General features: G+C 42.5%; 1 protein-coding gene and 1 long non-coding RNA gene across 5 annotated transcripts in view; one reads left to right on the top strand and one right to left on the bottom strand.

Moving 5' to 3' along the window:
- Positions 1-2491: 2491 nt before the first annotated feature.
- The window catches only part of LOC122543966 (uncharacterized), a 199269-nt gene continuing 178318 nt past the window's right edge, over positions 2492-23442 (top strand). The window contains exons 1-2 of the mRNA XM_043682961.2: positions 2492-2905; positions 4509-6223. Of these exons, the coding sequence (XP_043538896.2) occupies positions 4788-6098 (1311 nt within the window). The 5' untranslated portion in view covers positions 2492-2905; positions 4509-4787 and the 3' untranslated portion in view covers positions 6099-6223. Of the gene's footprint in view, positions 2906-4508 lie in introns of the transcript that reaches the window.
- Positions 14169-23442, bottom strand: part of LOC122543967 (uncharacterized) — a 29709-nt gene continuing 20435 nt past the window's right edge. For 2 of the 4 annotated variants that reach the window (XR_015754597.1, XR_006310222.2), the window contains 2 exons: positions 20398-20460; positions 14169-20135 (listed from right to left, as the gene is read on the bottom strand). This is a non-coding gene — a long non-coding RNA (uncharacterized LOC122543967). Of the gene's footprint in view, positions 20136-20397; positions 20461-21975; positions 22072-23442 lie in introns of all 4 variants that reach the window. The other 2 variants (XR_015754599.1, XR_015754598.1) reach the window with 2 other exon arrangements.

Genomic DNA, 23442 nt, shown 5'->3' with positions numbered 1-23442 from the left:
TTAACTCTCTCTTTAAATCCTTCCTCGCTAATCTGTAACTCTCCATCACCTTATCTGAATAATCTTATCTTATCGTCACATAAGCCTTCTTCTTCCACTTAACAAGACATGCGCATTTCTGTAATAAACCACGGTTCCCTTACCTCATCAATTTCTCCCTGCCTGACAGGGATATACCTATCAGGGACAGGCGATATCTGTTCCTTAAACTGGCTCCACATTTTGATTGTCCCCATCCCTGCATTTCGCTACCCCATTCTATGCATCCTAAGTCTTGCCTAATCACATTATAATTGCCACTCCCTCATTGATAACTCTTGGTTTATGGCATGTACCTATCCCTTTCCATCACTAAACCAAACGTAACTGAATTATAATCACTCTCTCCAAAATGCTCAGCTCCCTCCAATCAAACACCTGGCCTGCTTCATTACCAAGCACTAGATCCAGTATGGCCTCCCCTCTTGTCGGCTCTTTGACATATCGTGTCAGGAAACCCTCCTGCACACATTGAACAAAAACTGATCCATCTGACATACTAGAGTTATAGCATTTCCAGTTCCCTGTAATGACCACCCTGTTAGAATAAAACTCATGTTGGTCTTTCACATTTAAATCAGCTGTAAGAATTTATTCATGATCATTTCAGAAACAGGATAAAAGACCAGAAAGCAAACTCTTTGTGCCATTTTGTCTGTGAACTTTTGTTAATTCCGACCTAGTTTGGCCTACATATAAATCCAGACCCATAATAATGTGGTTGAGTCCAAACCATCCGGTGGGCAGTTAGAATAGATGATAAATTCTAGCTGAGCTAGTGGTGCCATGATCCCATGAACAAACAAAAACATCCAATTGCTGAGGTTACTTGTAAACTTGCTGTGTTTCACCAAGCTGGATTACTGAATGAATTTCTTCCCACACTCAGAGCAGGTGAACAGCTGTCCCCAGTGTGTATTCGCTGGTGTACAGTGAGGCTAGATAGTGTCCTGAACCCAGCCCCATAGTGATAGCACCTGAGCAGTCTCTCCCCAGTGAGAACACATTGATGGCACATCAGTCTACTTGAGGTTTTATAGCACTTCCCTCAGTCTGCACAGTTAAAGGGTCTTAGCGAGTTTTGAGAAGATTTGTAGCTCAGGTTGAGGTTTTGGGTGTAGGTTTGCTCGCTGAGCTTGAAGGTTCAATTCCAGATGTTTCATCACCTTACTAGGTAACAACTTCAGTGGGCCTCAGGTGAATCACTGCTGAATATTCCTGCTTATTTTAGGTTGGTAATGTTATTTCCTGAGGTGAAGTCTCTGCTCAGTGTAAACCTGTTTAAACGGCTGGATGACTGGGAGAAATCCTTCCCACACTTGAAGCAGATGAATGGTTGCTCCTGAGTCTGGACTTGCTAGTGTATCAGCAGATGGAATCACTAAATGAATTCCTTGCCACACTCAGAGCAGGGGAGCAACCCCTATCCAGTGTGAATCTGCTGATGAGGGCTTCATGAATGCCTTCTCAGACATGGAGCAGGTGAATGGTTTCTCCCTGATGGCAATTGCACCAATGTGTTTGCAGCTTGGACGGGTAATTAAACCCTTCCTACATTCCCCACATATCTACTGTTTTTTTGTCAGTGTGGCATTGGTTTGGTTTCAAAAAGTCATATGATCAACTGAAGTCTCATCCACACACACACAATCTGAGCACATTTTCTCTTCGCTGTAAATGATGCATCCACCATCCATATTTAAAATCCAATAATATTCAGCTTACATTACATTCCACAAGTTTGTCAGATCCTAGTGTGTTATTTGACATGTTACATGACTGTTCATCCTTAATTCCAAAACCCTGTGGAATTAATCTTTAACAGAAAAAGGGATGTGAAATGAAATAGAAAAATTAAGGCAGTTTATGGAATCAAAGTGAATGGATCTGGTAATTTTTGGGGCTGGCACTAGGGAATAGTGACCATAAAAGCTGCCAGATTTTTGTCATTAAATCACAAACTGGCTCCATCATGTTTATCAGGGATGAGAACCTGTCATCCAGTTGGGACCACCAGAAGACTGTGACATTAACTGGAAGAAAGAAAGTACCAGGGAGGTGAAAACAGTCCACTTGTTTTATATCTACATTCAATGTGTGAGTTTGTAACCTCGGTATAGCTACCTAAAGGGGTAGTTTTAGTTCTTCCAATATGTAATCCAAACAAATTAAAATAACTCACAATCAGCAACAAAATCCAAAAGCAGGAATGTGCAATGGGATACTTTCTAACTAACACAGCCTTAGGGCGGCACGGCAGCTCAGTGGTTACCACTGCTGCCTCACAACGCCAGGAACCTGAATTCGCTTCTCACCTCGGCCGACTGTATGTGTGGAGTTTGCACACTCTCCCCATGTCTGCGTGGGTTTCCTCCAACATTTCAAAGATGTGCACATCAGATGAATTGGCCATGCTAAATTGCCCATAGTGTTCGGTGCATTAGTAAGAGGGAAATGGGTGGGTTACTTTTCGGAGGGTCTGTCTCCACACTGTAGCGGAATCTATGATCCAAAGGCACAGCCGCACGTTCGGATCCCCGCCTGCCTCACAGCAGCATCAAGTTCACACGCATGCGCCCTGAACCCGACGGATCCAAGATGTCGGCGGTTACCGGGAGCTGATCCCAGGTAAAGGCACCAGGAACAAAAATAGAGCAATTGGAGGTTATTAATCCAGGTTGGAAGTATTTGTAAACCCTCCCCGTTGGCCCGCATCCTCACAGCGGATGAAAAGGAAGAGCATCTCCACCCATTATCATCACTGTCACTGCGCATGTTCCAGACACGATGTGAAACAGCGCCGGCTCCCGTTCACCTATGGCCGAGACAGCGGACGTGCTGGGGAAAGGTAAAAGTATTGCCATTGGTGAGTTCTATTTGTTTTGTCATGATGAGAGTGACGCGAAAGTGGCAATCTATACAACTGATCTATCCAAACTATCGTCGAGGAAGTGTACTCCAAATATTTGCGCAGATGAGTTTCTCCAGCGTTCCCTGTATGAGGTTTTCAGCACCTGGAATATTTTGCTTTTCTGCTGGAATAGAGATTATGTAAAGGTCAGTGCAGGTAAGAGTGTGTTCAGGAAAGTTTTCCACAGCAATGCGTACTTAGTCTTAAAAGAAAAAAAAGAAGCACTCCTAGACCTTCTTGGCAATGAACTGGGTCAAGTGTGATTGTAGAACATTTGGGCACAGTGACCAGTTGATCAGATCTTTATTCAGGAGGGAAGTTAAGGTTATTGGGAAAAGGGACACAAGTAGGGCTGAGAATTATCAGATCAGCTATGATCCCATTGAATGATAGAGCAGACTTGAAAAGCTTAATGTCCTGCTTCTTCTATATCTCATGATCTTAGAAAATTAAGGTAAAAGAGAAAAATTGTGCATATTACACGTTAAATAGAAAGCGAAAATTTAGAACTAGGCTGAATACAGAAAGTTCAGAGGGAAGATGAAACAGCAAATAAAATAAGTAAAAAGTGATTTTGAAATTCAACAGCAGTCAACAGGGTGGGAAATCTTAAAACTCTTGTTTAGGCTTTGAAATTGTAAAGGAGGTTAAATATTGAATAGCACTCCTCAGGACCAAAATTGCAATGCAGACAGTCATAGCCAATGTATTAAATAAGTCATTCTCAAAGACAAAGATTCTGCTCAGGTCATAGTAAAAGACTAGATATTTGAGTCACTTGAATATTTTAAAATTGATAAGAATGTTACATAGGCTATCTGAACTCAATATGAATAAGGCACAAAGTGTGGATGAGATAAACCAAAGAATAGAAAGGGAAGTGAGAGTAGAATTGTAGTGGCATTTCTGTAATATTTTCAGGTTCTTTAGCTCTAATGGTGGTGCTAGAAGCTGAAAAATGCAAACATTACACCTTGTTCAAAAAAGCTTGTGAAGAGAAGCCCGGTAACAACAGGCCAGACAGTTTTACTTCAGTGATGGGGAAATGTCTGGAAACAATAATTTAAATAGCCTATAGGTCAGTGAGCATGGCCTCTATAGAGGCTGGTATCCAATCACCAAGTAATTCTTCATTTACACATGAACAGTCCTTGACTATAGTACTGCCTCACACAGAGTCACAAACCAGAGTGTCAGTATCTCTAATGCTTAACCTTTTTATGCCAGCCAGGATTCCCTGACTACACCAGATTAACAGCTCAAATCAGGGAACTCATATTCTGTGAGGTTCCACTGGCTGACATCCTGACAATCAGGTGTGGTGGCTGGTTAAGATTTGGTTTGAATGCACAGACCGGCGAATGTTAGAAAGCCTCAAGGTTTATAGGAACTGGGATGTGTAAGACTGGCTAGGAGTGCCTGAGATTAGTTAAGTTTTGACCTAAGAAAACAATGGATACATTTTCAGAGTTATGCTTTCACAAAATTTGGCTTTATCTTTTTGTGGCTTTTCTCCTAATCTCTTTTTCTTTTATTTTAAATCAATTTCATGGAAAAGGAAGATTCAAAGGTGGGAATCCAATGCAAACATTCGTTTTGGATAAAAGCAAAATATTACTGAAAACTGACTTAAAATTTAAAATACTGGAGAAACTGAGAGGTCTGGTTGCATCTGAATAGAGAGCAAAACAGTGTTAAAATTTCAAGTTCATTATGACTCTTCTTCAGAACAGGATCACACCAAGATCTCTCATTTTATCACAACATCCGCAGATTTTGAACATGGAAGGAAAAAGCACTGTTCACAGAAAAGAGAAACCGAATATGTGTTCTGTGTATGAGCAAGGGTTCAGACAGTCATCTGGCTTTTTGCAGTCATGTTGGGGAGATACTATGGAAAACTGGGGACTGCGAGCAGACAGTTAGTTACATTTCTGATCTGGAATTTCACAAAATTCACCATCATACTGACACTGAGAAATGGCCATTTATCTGCTCCATATGTCAGAAGGGATTCACTGAATCACCAATGCTGCTGAGGCACCAGCGAGCTCACGCTGACCCTTTCAAATGTCAAGATTGTGGGAACTGCTACAAACGTTCCAGCGAACTAATGTCCCATCTACGTGTTCACACAGATGAGAGACCTTTTAAATGCTCAGTTTGTGGGAAGGGTTTTAAAACGACTGGGGAGCTGATACGTCACCAAAGTGTTCATACTGAGGAGAGACAGTTCAAGTGCTCTCAGTGTGGGACAGGGTTCAGTCGATCATATGATCTCTGCGCACACCAAAGAGTTCACACTGGGGAGAAGCCTTTCACCTGCACAGAGTGTGGGAAGGGATTTACTCGGACATCCAACCTGCTGAAGCACCATCGGGTTCACACTGAAGAAAGGCCTTTTAAGTGCCCGGACTGTGGGAAAGGCCATGTAAGTTCCACTGAATTGATGTCCCATCAGCGTATTCACTCTGAGGAGAGACCTTTCAGGTGCTGTCACTGTGGGACTGGGTTCAGATGGTCATCTGACCTCCGTATACACCAGAGAATTCACACTGGAGAGAGGCCATTCACTTGTACTGAATGTGGGAAGGGATTCTCTCGGTCATTTTACCTCATGACGCACCAGCGAGTTCACACTAGGGAGAGGCCATTTACCTGCTCACTGTGTGGGAAGGGATTCACTCAGTCATCTCATCTCATGGCACACCAGCACGTACACAGTGAGGAGCGACCTTTCAAATGCCAAGACTGTGGGCAGTGCTATAAAAGTTCCAAGGGTCTTTTGTCCCATCAACATGTTCATACTGACGAGAGACCTTTTAAGTGTTCAATTTGTGGGAAATGCTTTAAAAGTTCTGCAGATCTGATGCGACATCAACGTATTCACACTGATGAGAAACCATTCAAGTGCTCTCAGTGTGGGTCTGGATTCAGGCGATCATCTGACCTCACTGTACACAAGCGCATTCACACTGGAGAGAGGCCTTTCACATGCTCTGAGTGTGGGAAGGGATTCACGACAAACTCCAACCTGCTGATACACCAGCGGGTTCACACTGGGGAGAGGCCATTTACCTGCTCAATGTGTGAGAAGAGATTTACTCAGTCAGCTCACCTGCTTCGCCACCAGCGACTTCACAAGTGACTAAAGCAGGGGCTCCGTTTTGCTGTTAACCACAACTGGAATGGAGCTATGTTGAATGCTGATGTTTAGCTCAACCACAGATGTTAATATTTGGCAAAATAGTCAAATAAAACAGTTCAGCTTAAGTCTGCCTAATTTTTTAACACCCTTGCCAGTTCACTTTGAAGGGATCTCCCTCTTTCTTTGTTGAATTGTTACTGAAATTGGAACAATTGATCAGCTGCCTGTGCTTCTTTCTCCCCCACCACTAGGCCATCAGTCAAACCCATTCTGAATTCCTCTTTCTGTGAAAGCTGCTCCAGCTTTCTCTCCTATTATTGTCACATCCTATCAGATCTCATCTTGTGCATTGGTCGCACCTCCTGCTGCTTTGACTCTATTCTCATTAAACTGTTACCCACAGCTTCCCCATGTTCGCTGATATTGTTAACATTCACTCTCTCTTCTTCTGGTTCTGTCCTTCTCACCTTTAATTCCATCATCATTGCCTATCAGGAGGAAAAAAAAACTCTTGAACTCATTGTCCTTGCAAGTGGCTTGCTTCATGCCCAACCTTCCATTTGTCTCCATGTTGCTTGGACTTGGCATCCCCCAAAGATCCATTTCTCACCATTACTCGCCACTTGGTGATCTCATTCAGGCAGCGTTGTGGTTATGAAAGGAGTGGTTCATCGAGTCACAGCAAAGAAAAAGACTGCACGAATCAAAACTAACCACCTTACTATTCCAATTCCATTTCCAGCATTTGATCCATAGCTGTGTGTGTCTTGGTATTGCAAGTGTGCATCTAAATACTTTTTTAATGTTATGATGGTTTCTGCCTCTACCAATCATAGAAGCAGCAAGGATCAGACTAAGGAGCTGAGATGGACAACCAGTTTCCTCCTAAGTCTTATTGAGTTCTGGCCTGCTGATGACATTGATTGCCTTATTGAGATCTACAAGAGTAAGGTAAGGAGCTAGGTACTGGGCCCTGCCCTTCTCTTGTCGCTGTATGCAGAAGATTACATTCCCATCAAACTGCCAGTATGGAAACTGCAATCTGTTTCTGGGCACCCATTCAGTACCTGACAGCAGAGAAAACAAAAATTGATAGAAATTCAGGGCAGACAGTTATAGATTTGAATTGAACATCTTTTTTTCCATCCTGTTCCCTGAAGTTTGTAAATCCCAGTATGACACCCACTGTCTTTTTCCTGAGCTGAAATCCAAACCAATCTCCACACATCCTTCCTTTCCTACTGGTATGCTTCTCCCTCCCTCTCCTCTCTCTGGTTTCAGTTATTAAGCTCGTGTCTGCAGATTGAGAATCAAATCAAACAGTTTTACTCCTAGTTTGACATCTCCAGTGGGTATTGGTGAATTCCACAAACCCTGCCACCCCAGGATTTGCTTCCTGGTCAGAACTCATTGACTTTCCTCTATACCGAAACCTCTTTACTTTCCCCAACGCCATCCTCTGATGTGAATCATCCTTTAGTTCATTCCCTGGGCTAGGGGCCATTTCCCAGGTCCTGTTCCCAGAGGAAGGCAAATGACAGAAAAAACTCATCTCACACCCACAGCCTCCATCCCACACCTGTCTGACCCCTATTGCACATCCCTACAGCCACTGGTTAACAAAGCGCTTGCGCACTGGTATTCACTTGTACGTCGCATGCTTCAAATCATAATCACCCTGGTGATTGACAGCAGCTGCTGCCCAATAGACTGAAGGAGGTGGAGCTAGAGGAATCGGACAATGGGATTGGAAACAATGAATTAATGTGGGAACACGGGGGAAATGGACAAGTCAGTGAGGGACAGGAACAATGGAGCAGCAGGAGGGTTTCCTGGACAAACTAAGCAATGAGAGAGTCTAACAGGAGAGAAACTACAGGAAGATTCCATTTGGAAGCTCGGGCAGGGACAGCTGGAAGGTGTTTCGGTCTGGTGGCTACTTGTATTTTCTGTTTCTACTTATATTTTCAGCCTATCCAGAGTTGTTGTTAACCACCTCCAAAAAACGTGGGCCTTAATCCACGGGTCTCCTGATCCCGAGTAAGGACATTACCACTGTGCCATAAGAGCCCCTCCCTGTTGGGCTAGTAGAAAGAAATATTTTCTCAATCTCAGCGACATAGAAACTCCGTAAGCTCTTCGCACTTGCTATCTGAGGTGAGAATGGAGGTAACAGGGTAGACGGGGAGGAGACAGGATAGATGGGGGAGGACGGGAGAGTAGGAACAGGCTTTCAGAAAGGAACTCAGTTTTGTTAAAGCTATTAACATGATTCAGCACACAAATGATTAACACAAAGCTGCTGTTTTTGTATTTTATACAGAAGATTAGCACCGTAAGAGGGCATTTATCAACATCAGTAGTAACAGACCCCAATGAACACATTGATTCCTGGATATAACGAACAGCAACATTCCCATAACTGCAGACACTGGTGAACTTGCTGGTATCTTAGCAGGTGGAACGACTCCAGGAATTCCTTCCCAAATTTGGAGCAGGTGAATGGTCTCTCCCCAGTGTGACCTTATCTGTATGTTAGGAGGCAGATGAACAAATGAATCATTTTCCACACTGGGGGCAGGTGAATGGTCTCTCTCCAGTAGTCGTGTGCTGAGTAGCGTATTTCCGATTGAATTCCTCCCATACTCAGACCAACTGAATGGCCTGTCTCCATGACCTCATTGCTATGACAATAATTTGGATGTATGATTGAATTCCTTCCCACACATGAAGCAGGTGAATGGCCTCTCCCCAGTCTGAATGCAGATTGGAGGAGATAGATTAGATTGGAATAGATTCCCTACAGTGCAGAAACAGGCCCTTCGGCCAACAAGTCCACACCGACCCTCCAAAGAGCAACCCACCCAGACCCATTCCCCACTAATGCACCATCACTATGGGCCATTTAGCATGACCAATTCACCTAACCCGCACCTCTTTGGACTGTGGGAGGAAACCCACAGGGACACGGGGAGAATGTGCAAACTCCACGCAGACAGTTGCCCAAGGCTGGAATCGAACCCGGGTCCCTGGCGCTGCAAGGCAACAGTGCTAGCCACTGTGCCGCCCCAAGATAGTGAATCTTTTCCTGCATTCAGAGCAGGTGAAAGTCTTCTGCTCAATGTGAATGCAACAATGAATTTCTAGCCTAGCTGGAATATTCCCAAAAATTGCCAGATTTTCATGGCTACTCTTCATTAAGACTGCATTTATGTTCAGACAGGTCAAAAGATGGCTGAAGCATCGTCCATGCACAGAACACGAGTACAACTGCTTATGATAAATTGGGTGAATTCGTCAAAACCCGACGTGATGTTTGGTTTCCGTTTCCCCAACAAGAAATCCTCCCTTTTTTATACAACTGTGAAAGTCATTTTAAAGACAAAAACAGGAATGAGAGAAAGAATCCACAAAAGCACAAAGCAAAATTATGAAATTGGGCTGAGTGTATCTGGTAATTTGTGGGGCCAGCAGGAGGAGAAAGTGACCCTGAAATAGGCCAGACTGTTGTAAAAATCTAACCGGTTCAGTAACATCCTTCAGGAAGGGGAACATGCCACCCAGCCTGGACATAAACAAGATTCTGGCTCCTCTGGGAGAAAAGAACAAGAGAGGGAGATGGCGGTAGAAGTATGGAGTAGGATTTTACATCTCCAGAAAATGACCAGATCTGTGAGAGAATATCTAAGACCCTCACCCTCCACATCTTGCTAGGACTGGAGCAGCAAATGGATGTGGACACGATCACCTGCAGGATCCCCCCCCCCCCCCCCCCCCTCATACACCTTGCCCACCTGTCTGACATCAGAACTGGATAAACAAACATTTCCTTCAAACAAATACTAAAGACGACTGGTGCCATTGTCTTCAGTCCCAGCCAGAAACTCTACTCCCTCATCTCCCACTCCATCCCTCTTTCTTGGTTACTACTTGAGGTGCTTCACAACCAGGACATCATATTTCAACCCAAGATGAGTTGCTAATTGCCTCCCTCTTCCCCCATCACATAATGTTCTAAGATATCCTCCCCCCCCCCCCCCCCCCCCTCTAATACCAGCCGGCAGCCAGCCCTGATTTTATATCGCTCCACTATTGTTGGCTATGCATTCAGCTAACAACACCACCAATCCGCTCCACCCTCCCCTCCGACCTATCACCAAGCTCCACCCCACATCTACCTATCACCTTCAGCTACCTCCTCCCGATCCCCACGCTCCTCCCGATCCCCAGGCTCCTATTCATTTCTCAGCTGCCCCTCACTCCACACTCCTAATGAAGGGCTTATACCTGAATCATCAACTCTCCAGCTCCGCGGATGCTGTGTGACCTGCTATTCTTTTCCAACTCCATACTTTTCAAATCTTGATTAATCACTGCCTCTCCAAATACAAATTAAATCCATCCCTCAGAATTATTTCCAATAGTATCCGCACCACCAAAATGAGACTGACTGGCTTGCAGTTCCTTAGTTTATCCCTTGCTTCCTTCTCAAATAAAAGTTCCTGACTATTCTTCAGTCCTCAAGTACCTTTCCTCTTGTCAAGGTGAACTGAAAATTCTTACAAGCACCCCTTCTATTTCTTTCTATAACTTATCATCCCAACAATGCAGGATAAATTTCATTTGACACTGGAAATCTCAAAATCTTCTTTTCTCTTTGTGCAAATTTCTTTAAATTCTATCACAGTAATTCTCCCTAATTAATCTCTCTCACTTGTGAACACTGACACATAGTATTCATTTTGAACCAGGCCTACATCCTTTGCTTCCACATACAAATTACCTCTGTGTCCCTTAAATGTGCCTTACTCATTCTCCAATTATTCTTTAACCATTAATGTACCTGGAAAACAACTGAGTACTTCCCTTTATCTTATTTGGCCTTATCAGTTCATGTTCCCATTATAGCTCTCCATATCTCCCCATTTACATTCTCTGCTGCACATTTGTCTGAAAGTATCTGCTGCTTGTGCACTCTGGCCAAATCATGATCAGGTCTTATTAAAATCAACAAGTTAGAACTTTGATTGCAGGCCCATCCTTGTCCTTTTCCATAACAATTCTGAATTTTTTCAAAAGAGTTCTGATAACTGTCTACAAAATGCACCCTCACTCATACTGCACCCACTTGTCCACCTTGGTTACCTGAAGTTAACTGCAGGACCTCCCCCATTCTTTGTTGGTGTTTCTGTATCCTGGCTTCAAAAGCTATACTGGATCTATTTTAAAAGTTCTGCTAAATCTTTCACAGTATGATGACTACAGTTGATGTTGGGGAAGTTGAAATCCCCCGCTATTACTTCTACACTTCCTCGAAACTTGCCTCCTTATTTGTTCTTCTAGTTTGAACAAACGTCTTCTCCTCGCTCTGCAAATTTTTGAAACTCCGAAGTAATTAAGGAGTTTCCTAAGCTGTAATGAATTCTCTGAACATAGTTGTGATACCTCTACCTCCTTCACCGTCTCACAAGAAGACCCTGTATCCTGGAGTATTGAGCCTACAATCCTGCCTCTCTCTCAACCATGTCTCAGTGACAGCAATGTCATCATATTCCTATGTTTTGATTTTTATCCTAAACTCATCTGCCTCGATCGTCAAAGCTGTAGGATTCAACCCCATGTCAAAATCCAATGCACCATAACTGACCTGTAATGTCAATGCCTTCCTGACTCGCTTGTGGATTCCTTTCTTACCCTTTGGGATATTCTCTCTGGATCCCAACCCCCTGTCAAGTTAGGTTATATTTGGCACAACAGCTTTTGTAACTAAATTTCCAGCTATCACAGTGGCTCAGTGGTTAACACTGCTGCCTCACAGCACCATGGTCTCAGGTTCAATTCCAGCCTTGGGCAACTGTCTGTGTGGAATTTGCACATTCTCCCCATGTCTGCGTGGGTTTCCTCCGGGTGCTCTGGTTTCCTCCTACAGTCCAAAGATGTGCGGGTCAGGTGAATTGGCTATGCTAAATTGCCTATAGTGCTAGGTGCATTAGCCGGAGAGAAATGGGTCAGGGTGGGTTACTCTTTGGAGGGTCGATGTGGACTGATTGGCCCGTTCCCACACTGTAGGGAATCTAATCTCACTCTGGATGTGCCTTCTCCCAACTGCTCATATGAGGAAGATATATGATTATCTTATCTCTAAGGAACTCAGAATGAGGCAGAGTTGATGCAACATACTTTTAATGAAAACCTGATTTGTATTATTTTTATCCCAAATAATTCACTGAACTTGTGGTGTTTACAAACAATCAGAAACAGGTCCAGAAAACATGTTTTGGATATAAACAACAATGACATCAAAATCCAATACTGAAAATCACTTTTCAGACAATATGCAGGTGGATAGTGTGTTGCTGTACAGCGACATTTTGAAAATGATCACAATTTACTATACAGATACCAGCACATTCAATACAGCTGGGTTTAATAATATCAACACAAACTGCCCAATGACTAAGGTTCATTCATTGGTGTGAGCAAAAGCAAACAGCAAGTCCTTTTACACAAAAACACAGCCAGTCAAGCTGCATCTGAGGAGTAGGGGAAATAGACATTTTGTGCATAAGCCCTTCTTCATTCCTGATGCAGGTGTACTTAGTAGCTGCAGCTGGACAGACTTTCTGCACATTTAGCCATCAGGGACACAGTGTGCAAGAGGAGCACATCCTGGGTCTGAGATCTCCTGTCATGACTTCTCTCCAGATTTATTTAGTTATTCCAATTAAGAGAATTTAAATGAGCTCACAGTCTTCCTTTGTTATAAATGTCCTGGGATCCAAGATGACGGCGACCCAGCAAGACTGAGTCTACAGTGCTCCTCCCAAGACTTGGGTAAAGTGGGTCACCCACCCCCACCACACTCACCAAATCATTTATAATAGTTGTTTAATTTAATTAGTTGTTTAATATTAAACTTAAACAATTGAATCTTTAATTAAAATGACTAAAGGGAAGGGAGCCCGCAGCTCTCAACAAGCAGGACCCCCTCCCCCACCCTCTCCAGCTGCAGCAGAGGCGTCCACAGCCGGCCCGGGGGACTTACCTATAGTAACAAGCCTTGTGGAGATGATCTCCAAGCTGGACGCGAAGATCGACGCTTTCATCGAGGAGTCCCGAAATCGATGGGACTCATTCTCGGCCGTGCTGCAGAAGCACGACTGAGACATCCAAGAAATCGAGCGCCGAGTCGGAGGGGCGGAGTTAAAGGCCGCGACCTCCGAAACTGCAGCTCAATCGGCCGTGGATCAGGTCCGGACACTCGAACAGCGAGTCCAGACCTTAGAGAATTACAGTGATGACCTCGATAATCGAGGTCATCGAAAAAATATTCGTTTGCTGGGCCTTCTCGAACGGGAAGAGTAAGGCCAGTTTGCAGCATTCTTGGAGCAGTGGCTGCCACAGCGTTTAAATCTGGAAGCTGGATCAGGCAAGGTAAGGGTAGAATGGGCCTACCGGGTCGCAATACGCGGGCTCGGCTCGAACCAGCGCCAACACCCGGTCCTGTTCCGGCTGCAGAGCTATAGGGAGAGGCAGATACTCCTAGAAGCCTCTAGAAATCTCAGAAAAGACCCCCAAGCTATGATCTATAAAGGATCCAAGATCATGCTATTTCAGGACTTTTCCCCAGCTCTGGTTCGAAAGAGGAAGGCATTCGACGAGGTGAAGAAGCGTTTAAGGGACTAAAATATTCAGTACTCCTTACGCTACCCATCGACGTTACGCTTTAACCATGAAGGATCCGTATATAACTTCGGATCGCCAGAAAAGGCTAAGGAATTCTTGGACTCTCTTAGATAAACTGTAAGACATAATGGATGTTGGTTTGCTTTTCCCCCCACTTTGGTTTATATCCCCCCTTTTTTTTCTCCTACCTTACTGTTTAATATTATCATAGGGGGTGGGGAGAGGGATTTGATTTTCTCCCCCCCCCCCCTTGGGGTTGTTTTCTTTTATTATTTTATGTATATATGAGGGATGTATGTATATGTGTGTATATGTATGTATGTGTATATATATATATATATATATATATATATGTGTGTGTGTATGGTATATATATATATATATATATATATATATATAAGCAAATATATATATATATATTTGGTTAATGTTGGTGGGGGGAGGTGGTTACCTTATTCAATTTTACCTCTGTCTCTAGGAGCGGGGTTGTTTTCCCTTGTTATTTTGTATTATTATATTTAATTATTATTTGTTGAGGTGGTAACTTTATAGTTAGATGTTTATATATGGTATTAACATTACCAAATATATTCAGGTGTTGGTATGGGTGGGGGTAGGGTGCTCACTGTTAACTCTAGCTTTGTATTATATTTGAATTCTCCTCATTTTATTGAAGAGTGCCTGGATCAAGGGTGGGGCATTGGTTGGGAGAGGATATGATGGACTTTTGGAGAGGAAGTGACACCCCCTGGGAACAAGGGGGAAAATCTCCACTTAGATACGTTTTATATTTTTTTTATTTAGAAATTTTTTTTATTGTATTGTTATGGGTGTATTAGAGAGACTTTATTTTTGTAAATTTTATATGCTCTACGCTCGGGATGTTCTGAATAGGGTTCCCCCTCCCGAGGGGTCTCGGATTGGCCCAGATGATTATGGTTGATCAGTCTGTTAAGTGGTGCACCTGGAATGTCAAGGGGAGTAATTCGCCAGTCAAAAGGAAGAAAATATTATAAAACCTTAAGAAGGAAAGAGTTGATTTAGCTGTCCTACAGGAGACACACCTGTCGGATAAAGAACACTTGAAATTACAACAGGGTGGATTTGATCAGGCCTTTTTTTCTTCTTTTAGCTCAAAAAGCAGGGGAGTTGTTATTCTTGTTCGAAAGAATTTCCCTTTCAAAATCCTAAAGCAGATAAAAGATGAATCTGGACGATGTATCCCTCATAAATGGAGAGGAATATGGGATTTTAAATTTGTACTGCTCCCCGGCACACCCCTTTAAATTTATAACGGAAGCCTTTTCAAAATTGATGGCTTTTGGTGCCCGTCATATAATTATAGGGGGAGACTTTAATTGTATTATGGATCCGGAAATAGATAGGATTCCCAAGAGTACTGCAGGAGTATCTCCCAGATCTAGACAATTGATGGATCTGAACAAAGAATTAGGATTAGTAGATGTATGGAGATGTTTTCATCCACAGGGCAGAGATTTTTCTTTCTACTGTAATCCACATAAATGTCATACCAGAATTGATATGTTTTTTGCCCCCTCGATTTTTTTAAATTCCATATCATCCTGTAAAATAGGTAGTATAGCAATTTCCGACCACGCTGCTGTATATATGGAAACTAAGGCGAGGAACAATGGGACATCCCCTCGGCATTGGCGTATGGACCCCTTCCTAATGAAAGATAGTAAATTTGTAAAGTACTTCTCTCAAGGATTTAAAACTTTTTTAGAAATTAATTCAGGTACAGCTAGCAACCCATCAATGATGTGGGAGACCATCAAAGCTTACACGCGAGGTTTGATCATCTCCTATTCAGCGACCCAGAAGAAATTGAAGGGAGAACAACAGCGTCTGCTTGAAGCTCGCTTAAAGGCAGCTGAAACAGCATACACTGATAGACCTATTATTAAATTGCAAAGGATTACAGCTCTTAAGACAGCTCTAAACACTACGCTTACTCAAACGGCTAAGAGGGAAATATTATTTGCAAAACAAAGGTTATATGAATATGGCGACAAACCGGGTAGATACTTAGCAATTCTTGCAAAGAATAAAAAGGCCCCTCAGATTATTACGTTTATCAAGGAAAGTACGGGTATTTTGACTCATGATCATAAAAAGATTAATGCGATCTTTAGAGAATTTTATTCTGAGTTATATAAATCGCAGGATTGTGAAGATAGGACGAGGAGGATGCAGTCATTTTTTAAAAATTTGACCTTTCCAGGCCTAACTCCAGAACAAGCATATAGTTATATGTTTATATATGGTATTAACATTACCAAATATATCCAGGTGTTGGTATGGGTGGGGGTAGGGTGCTCACTGTTAACTCTAGCTTTGTATTATATTTGAATTCTCCTCATTTTATTGAGGAGTGCCTGGGTCAAGGGTGGGGCATTGGTTGGGAGAGGATATGATGGACTTTTGGAGAGGAAGTCCAAGAAATACTTGATGCAATTAGGCAACTTCAGGGTGGTAAGGCACCGGGCCCAGATGGTTTTCAAGCTGAATTCCATAAAGAATTTACAGAAATATTGGCTGGTCCACTTATGGACATGTATAACTATGCATAGAGTCAGGGCTGTCTCCCGCCTTCGCTGAAAGAGGCAAATATCTCTCTTATCCTTAAAAAAGGAAAGGACCCAGAAGATTGTACATCATATAGACCAATATCCTTGCTAAATGTAGATTTTAAAATCCTTTCTAAAACGTTAACACTGAGACTAGAAAGGATATTGCCACATATTATAAAGGAGGATCAGACGGGGTTTATTAAGGGCCGTAGATCATCCAATAATATTAGAAGGGTTTTGAATATGATTCAAACCTGTCATCAGGGAAAGATACCAGGAGTAGTGGTTTCATTAGACACGGAAAAGGCATTTGATAGGGTTGAATGGTCATATTTGTTTTACACATTGGAAAGGTTTGGCGTTGGACAGGTGTTTACCAAATGGGTCTCAACATTGCACAGTGATCCCAAAGCAGTTGTGGTTACCAATGGATTAGATTCGGATAGCTTCAGTGTGGGTAGGGGCTGCCATCAGGGATGTCCCCTCTCGCCATTGTTATTTACGCTAATAGTTGAACCACTAGCAGAAGCTATACGAGCTGATCCTAATATAACGGCCCCGAGGATTGGTACAGGTAAACATAAAATTACCCTTTATGCAGATGATGTTCTTCTATTCCTCAGTAATCCTTTGATGTCTGTACCTCACCTAATCCAAGTTATTAATACATTTAGTGCATTCTCAGGCTATAAAATTAATTTTTCAAAATCGGAGGCTATGCCAATGGGTGGTCTTGCTATGATACTCCACTTAGCAGACGGATCCCTTTTTCCCTTTCGTTGGTCCCTGGAGGGCTTCTTATATTTAGGCTTTTTTATCACCCCAGTATTTGGTCAATTGTATAAGGCTAATTTTGTGCATTTACTGGAAAGGATAAGGCAGGACTTCCAGCGATGGGGAAACCTTCCAATTTCCTGGTTGGGTAGAATAGCACTAATCAAAAGGAATGTCCTGCCCCGTCTCCTATATCCTATGAGAATGTTTCCGGTGATGTTGCCGAGGACGGCTTTATGTAAACCATATGGCTGGCTGGGTTCCTTTATTTGGAATCATAGGCGGCCCCTCATTAAGCTGAAGAAGCTACAGCTTCCACAGACAAGGGGAGGATTGGATTTCCCAGACTTTAGCAAATATCAGTTAAGTTCCCTATTAAGTTACATAGCTGATTGGGTCTTGTCTGATCCACAATCAATCTGGTTGGACATCGAGGCCTCTCAAGTAAAATACCCACTTATTAACCTTTTATTCTCAGACAAGAGGAAAATCATTACAGACCACTGTAAAAACCCTATAATACTAAATACAATTAAGGCTTGGAATATAATGCGGCAAAATGAGGGCAACTCACATAAAACATCCCCCTATGCACCGATAGTGGGAGCATGGGGATTCCAACCGGGGTTTACAGATGCCACTTTTAAACTCTGGAGATCCAGGGGTATCTCATGTTTAGGGGATCTATTTAAAGACGGGGTCCTGATGTCTTTTGAACAGCTGCGTCAGAAATTCGGATTACCTAATGGAGACCTCTTTCAATACTTCCAAATTCGAGATTATATACAGAAGAAAACTACATTATTAGATAGTCTTTATAAATCAGATAGAGAATGTAGTGTCCTACGACCAGTGGGGGTATCTTCCGTCAGTACTATTTATCATTTACTACATGATGAAGTATTGGGAGATATGGATAATCTGCTTAAAACATGGGATCAGGATTTGGGACTAGAAATCTCTATACAAACGTGGAATGATATTTGGGAAAATGCTAGAAGAATTACTATCTGTAACAGAACCCAGGCTATCCAGCTGAAGATACTTCATAGGGCCCATATAGCACCGGTTCGACTGGCAAAATTTAAGGCAGGAGCATCTCCAATGTGTCCTAAATGCAAAATAGAGGTGGGCACTCTTGTACATTGCCTATGGACCTGTCATAAGATCCGTAGATATTAGACTAAAGTAGCAAGTACCCTGACAGAAATTTTAGGAACGGAAATTAAAGTGGACCCTGTATCTCTCCTCTTGGGCTTTTCGAACTTTCCCTCCCTGGACACGTACGGGAAGAGACTATTTTCTATTCTTTCTTTCTTTCTGTGCAAGGAAAAATATTTTGGTGAACTGGGTGGCTGAGGGCCCCCCTGGACTTTCAAATTGGCACAGATTAATTATGGAATGTATTCCCCTTGACTTCCTCACAAATATGGTGCACTGAAAGACCGAATTATTTTATAAAATATGGCAGCCCTTCTTGAATTACATAAATACAGATATTTCGGCTATCCTAACAAGGGCTTTTATTTAATTGAGATTACAAACCTGGCTGGTCCGGGGCCCCTCGGGGGAGGAATCCCGCACGAATACGGGTTTTATTACATCTGATGTTAACACATTCCAAGCATGTAAGAGACTTAAATATACACTCTGGTTAGTTGTAGGTTAGATTAGTAGATAGTTGAGTTTTGTTTTTTATCTTCTTTTTCGGTTTTTTTTTGTCTTTTGTTAAATTTTGGCTATTGTATATTTGAGTTAATTGTATATCAATGTTTATATCTGAGAGTTTTGTTTATTTTTGTAAACTTGTAAAAATGTTAAATTTCTAATAAAAATATCTATTAAAAAATGTCCCAAACCTTTACTTAATCTGATATATAGTATCATACTTTAAAAACTGTGGGGAAAAAAAAACAAACTCCATATGTAACACTTCCAAATTAGCTGTTCACATTGGGTCCGAGTGACTTTCTGAACGGCTCGAACTAAGATTGAACACCGCACTCAAACTTTCAGCTTCACCTTCTCCCTGTCTCACCTCATCTGTTTCGCACAACTCCAAAGCACTCTCACTGAGCCAAGCAACATGCACACTGCAGCCCTGTGATTTAAATGTCAGCTGCACTGACTTCAGCCTCCTGTACTGTTTCAATGCAGCTCAATGAGCACTCAGGGAATAGTATCACATCTTTCATTTCAGCTCTTTATAACCTCCAGACTCAACAGAGACTTCAGCAGATCTGGACCAACAAAGAGCTGTCAGGATCTGGAATATTCCACCTAAATAGGTGCCACAATATAAAATTATACTGAGTTTTAAAAGGAAGTTTGTAGGTAATTGAGAACGAGGAGTTTATGGGTTAAAATCATGAATCTGTGATTGGGACTAAATATGACAGTGCCTTCAAAGAGATGGAGTGTAATTTGGATAAATCCATGTTCCCTCTCTGGCTAATATCTCCCTCCTCAGCTGCAGGGCCCAGAACTGAGCACATACCCCAAGGGTAATCTAATCACAAATTTGAACATCATGCTTCTTTTCGATTGACAAACATATCAGAGATAATTTTCCACAGAAAGAACAGACAAACCTTTTTCAGTCCATAGTAAAATGCCATTGATATTCAAATTCATATTCAGATCCTGTTGACTATGCTGACTATCAGAACTTGTTCAAAGTTTGAGAGAAGATTTGTAGCTTGGGTGCTCGTTATCGTGGTTCTGTTCGCCGAGCTGGGAATTTGTGTTGCAGACGTTTCGTCCCCTGTTTAGGTGACATTTTCAGTGCTTGGGAGCCTCCTGTGCAGCGCTTCTGTGTTGTTTCCTCCGGCATTTATAGTGGGTTGTCTCTGCCGCTTCCAGTTATCAGTTCCAGCTGTCCGCTGCAGTGGCCGGTATATTGGGTCCAGGTCGATGTGTTTGTTGATAGATTCTGTGGATGAGTGCCATGCCTCTAGGAATTCCCTGGCAGACAGCAGACTTCCTAGCAACGAGAATGCACACTCAGAAACAATGGATTGACAGAAGAGACACAACAAACAATGAGACAAAGTATTGTACCCCTGATAACAAGGAAAAGACAAACACACAACCTCAACACCAAGGAGAGGGAAGCACTAAAAACACTAAGGAATGATAAGAACATAATCATACTACCAGCAGACAAAGGCAGAATGACGGTCATCCTGGACAAAGCAGAGTACATCCAGAAAGCGCAACAACTACTTGCAGATACCAACACCTACCAAAAGAGGGCGTTTGACCCCCATCCACAGCTCACGAATAGGATAAACAACACACTGAGGAACCTGCAAAAAAACGGACAGATAACCAGGTTTGACCTACAGAGAATGAAACCTGAAAGCAACACCACCCCCAGATTCTATGGACTACCCAAAGTGCACAAACCAGACATCCCACTCACACCCATCATATCGCTACCAGGGACACCATCACACAAACTGGCTAAAGAACTACAACAGAAACTGAAACACCTGATCAGCGGACAGGAATTCTTGGACATCAGAAACATACACATAGACAAGGAAGAAACTATGGTCTCATTCGATGTAATGGCACTGTTCATCTCTATCAACAAAACCCTAACCAAAGAAACAGTAGCCAACCAGCTGGACATACAGAACAGACAACAAGACAGGGAACCTATCAACAAAGACCTCATACTCAAACTGCTGGACCTGTGCCTCATAACACACTTCACATTCAACCAAATATATGAATAAATCAACGGCACACCCATGGGCTCACCCATCTCTGGACTCATAGAAGAAGCTGTAATGCAAAGATTAGAAGTTTTACCGCAAATTCAACCCAAACTCTGGGTTAGACATGTGGATGACACCTTTGTAATCATTAAAAACACAGAAATAGAAAACACACACCAGATCATCTAGCCACACTCACAGGAATCAGATTCACTAGAGAGGAAGAAAAAGACAACCAACTCCCATTCCTAGACGTGATGGTATAGAGAACACCGAATGGAGAATTCACCACAAAGATATACAGGAAAGCCACACACGCAGACCAAGTCCTGAACTACGAAAGCAACCACCCCAACACACACAAAATAAGTTGCATCAAGACACTGTTCAAAAACAGCCACAACACACTGCAGCACACCGGAACTGCAAAAAGAGGAAGAACACCACCTCTACAATGTATTCGCCAAAAACGGATACCCCCGCAATTTCATCAACAGATGCCTAAGGGAAAGACAACGGAATGAGGATATGCCACAACCCAAAGGACTAGCCACGTTACCATACATCAAGAACATTTCTGAACTGACAGCCAGACTACTACGACCACTAGGACTCATAACAGCACACAAACCAACAGCCACTCTCAGACAACTACTCACCAGGACAAAGGACAAAACCCAGCATGAACAAAACCAACGTAGTGTACAAAATCCCATGGAAGGACTGCACAAAACATTGCATAGGACAAACAGGAAGACAGCTAACGATCCGTATCCATGAACACCAACTAGCCACGAAACGACATGACCAGCTATCCTTAGTAGCCACACACTCAGATGACAAGCAACATGAGTTTGACTGGGACAACACTACTATTATAGGACAAACCAAACAGAGAACAGCCAGGGAATTCCTAGAGGCATGGCACTCATTCACAGATTCTATCAACAAACACATTGACAAGGATCCAATATACCGGCCACTGCAGCGGACAACTGGAACTGACAACTGGAAGCGGCAGAGACAAACCACTATAAATGCTGGAGGAAACAACACAGAAGCACTTCACAGGAGGCTCCCAAGCACTGAGGATGTCACCTAGACAGGGGACGAAACGTCTGCAACACAAATTCCCAGCTCGGCGAACAGAACCATATCAGAACTTGTATTGAAATCCCAGTCTCAATTAATACCCTGTAAAATGAATTCACAAAAGAAAAGTCACTCATGGTCCAGGATAGAAATCTAGAAAAGACAAACATTTCTCTTACTTTCAGTTTGCTATATAAAAGTTCCTCTTCAAATCACCGTGTCCCAAATAACAGCCAACTGACTATTTACCTTGCTGATTGCCTGAATTGGATGCTAGCTGCTTGTCTCCCAAGCCAGAGGACTCTCAATTCTCTCTGTGCTGCAGCGTGTTCCCCAGCTAAATAATATTCACCTTTCCTAGTCTTCATACCAAAATGTATGCACCTCACTTTTTCGACAGAGTATTCCATCTGCTGAGTTTTGACAATTGCTTACCCTGTCCCTACCTCTGTAATTTCATTGCCATCCTCACCACTACACACCTTCCCTACTTGCCTCCCCATCCATTTTGTGTCATTTGCAAACTTGGCAACAATACATCCACTTCTGTCATCTAGATGATTAGTATAAATTGTAAATAATTATGGCCCCAATTTTGAATCCTGTGGGTCTTCACAAATAACAATTAGCCATCATAAAGATTCTAGCTTTATCTTTACTCACTGCCTTAATTTCATAATTCAATCCTTCATCAATATCCTTGATTAATATATGCCACCAATAATGTGTTCAAATGGGTTTAAATTGTATAAAAGTAATCTCATATACAATACCTTATTGAATGCTTCTTAGAAATCTATGTTTCATCTATTGGTTTCCCCCTCATCTATCTTGCTTGTTACCTCAAAATATTTTAACAAACTTATCAGCTATGATTCCCCCTTCACAAAACCACACGACTCTGCCTGATTGTAGGAGAATGTATTATCACCATTTTTTACACTTACCCAGTGACACAGTAGGTTGCAAAACTGAGTTGAATTAAGGTGGCAATTTGTGGGGCTGAACACTCAGAAAAAAGTGATGACAGAAGCTACCGATTGTCATTACAAACCCAACTGATTCATTGATGCCATTTCGGGGAGGGAACCTGCTCATATGGACTGTGTGCGTGTGTGTGCGTGGTAGCAGGAGATGTTAACAACAGCTCAACCTAAATTTTAGCAAAACCTCCCAAATCTGCCAATTCCACTACCATGAAGGACCAGGGGAGCAGGCACATGTGACCAGCACCATCTCCCTCCGAATCTCTCAATGTCCCAATATCCAATGGGGGATGAATAGAAATTTCCTCCAATTTGGTTAGAACTTGGGAGCACAGTCTATTTAGGAGAGATGCTAGGAATTACTTCTGCACAAAAAGGGTGGGAAATGTTTGGAACTATGTTCCAAAAGTGGCAGTTGATGCTCAATCACTAACTGTTAGTTCTAAATCTGAGACAAATAAACTTATGTTCAGCAAATGTATTCAGG

Source organism: Chiloscyllium plagiosum, unplaced genomic scaffold (assembly GCF_037043375.1).
Source record: "Chiloscyllium plagiosum isolate Xiang-an unplaced genomic scaffold, Cpla_swu_hap1 HiC_scaffold_46, whole genome shotgun sequence".
NCBI classification, from domain to species: Eukaryota; Metazoa; Chordata; class Chondrichthyes; order Orectolobiformes; family Hemiscylliidae; genus Chiloscyllium; species Chiloscyllium plagiosum.
This window is presented reverse-complemented; position numbering and strand designations above follow the sequence as displayed.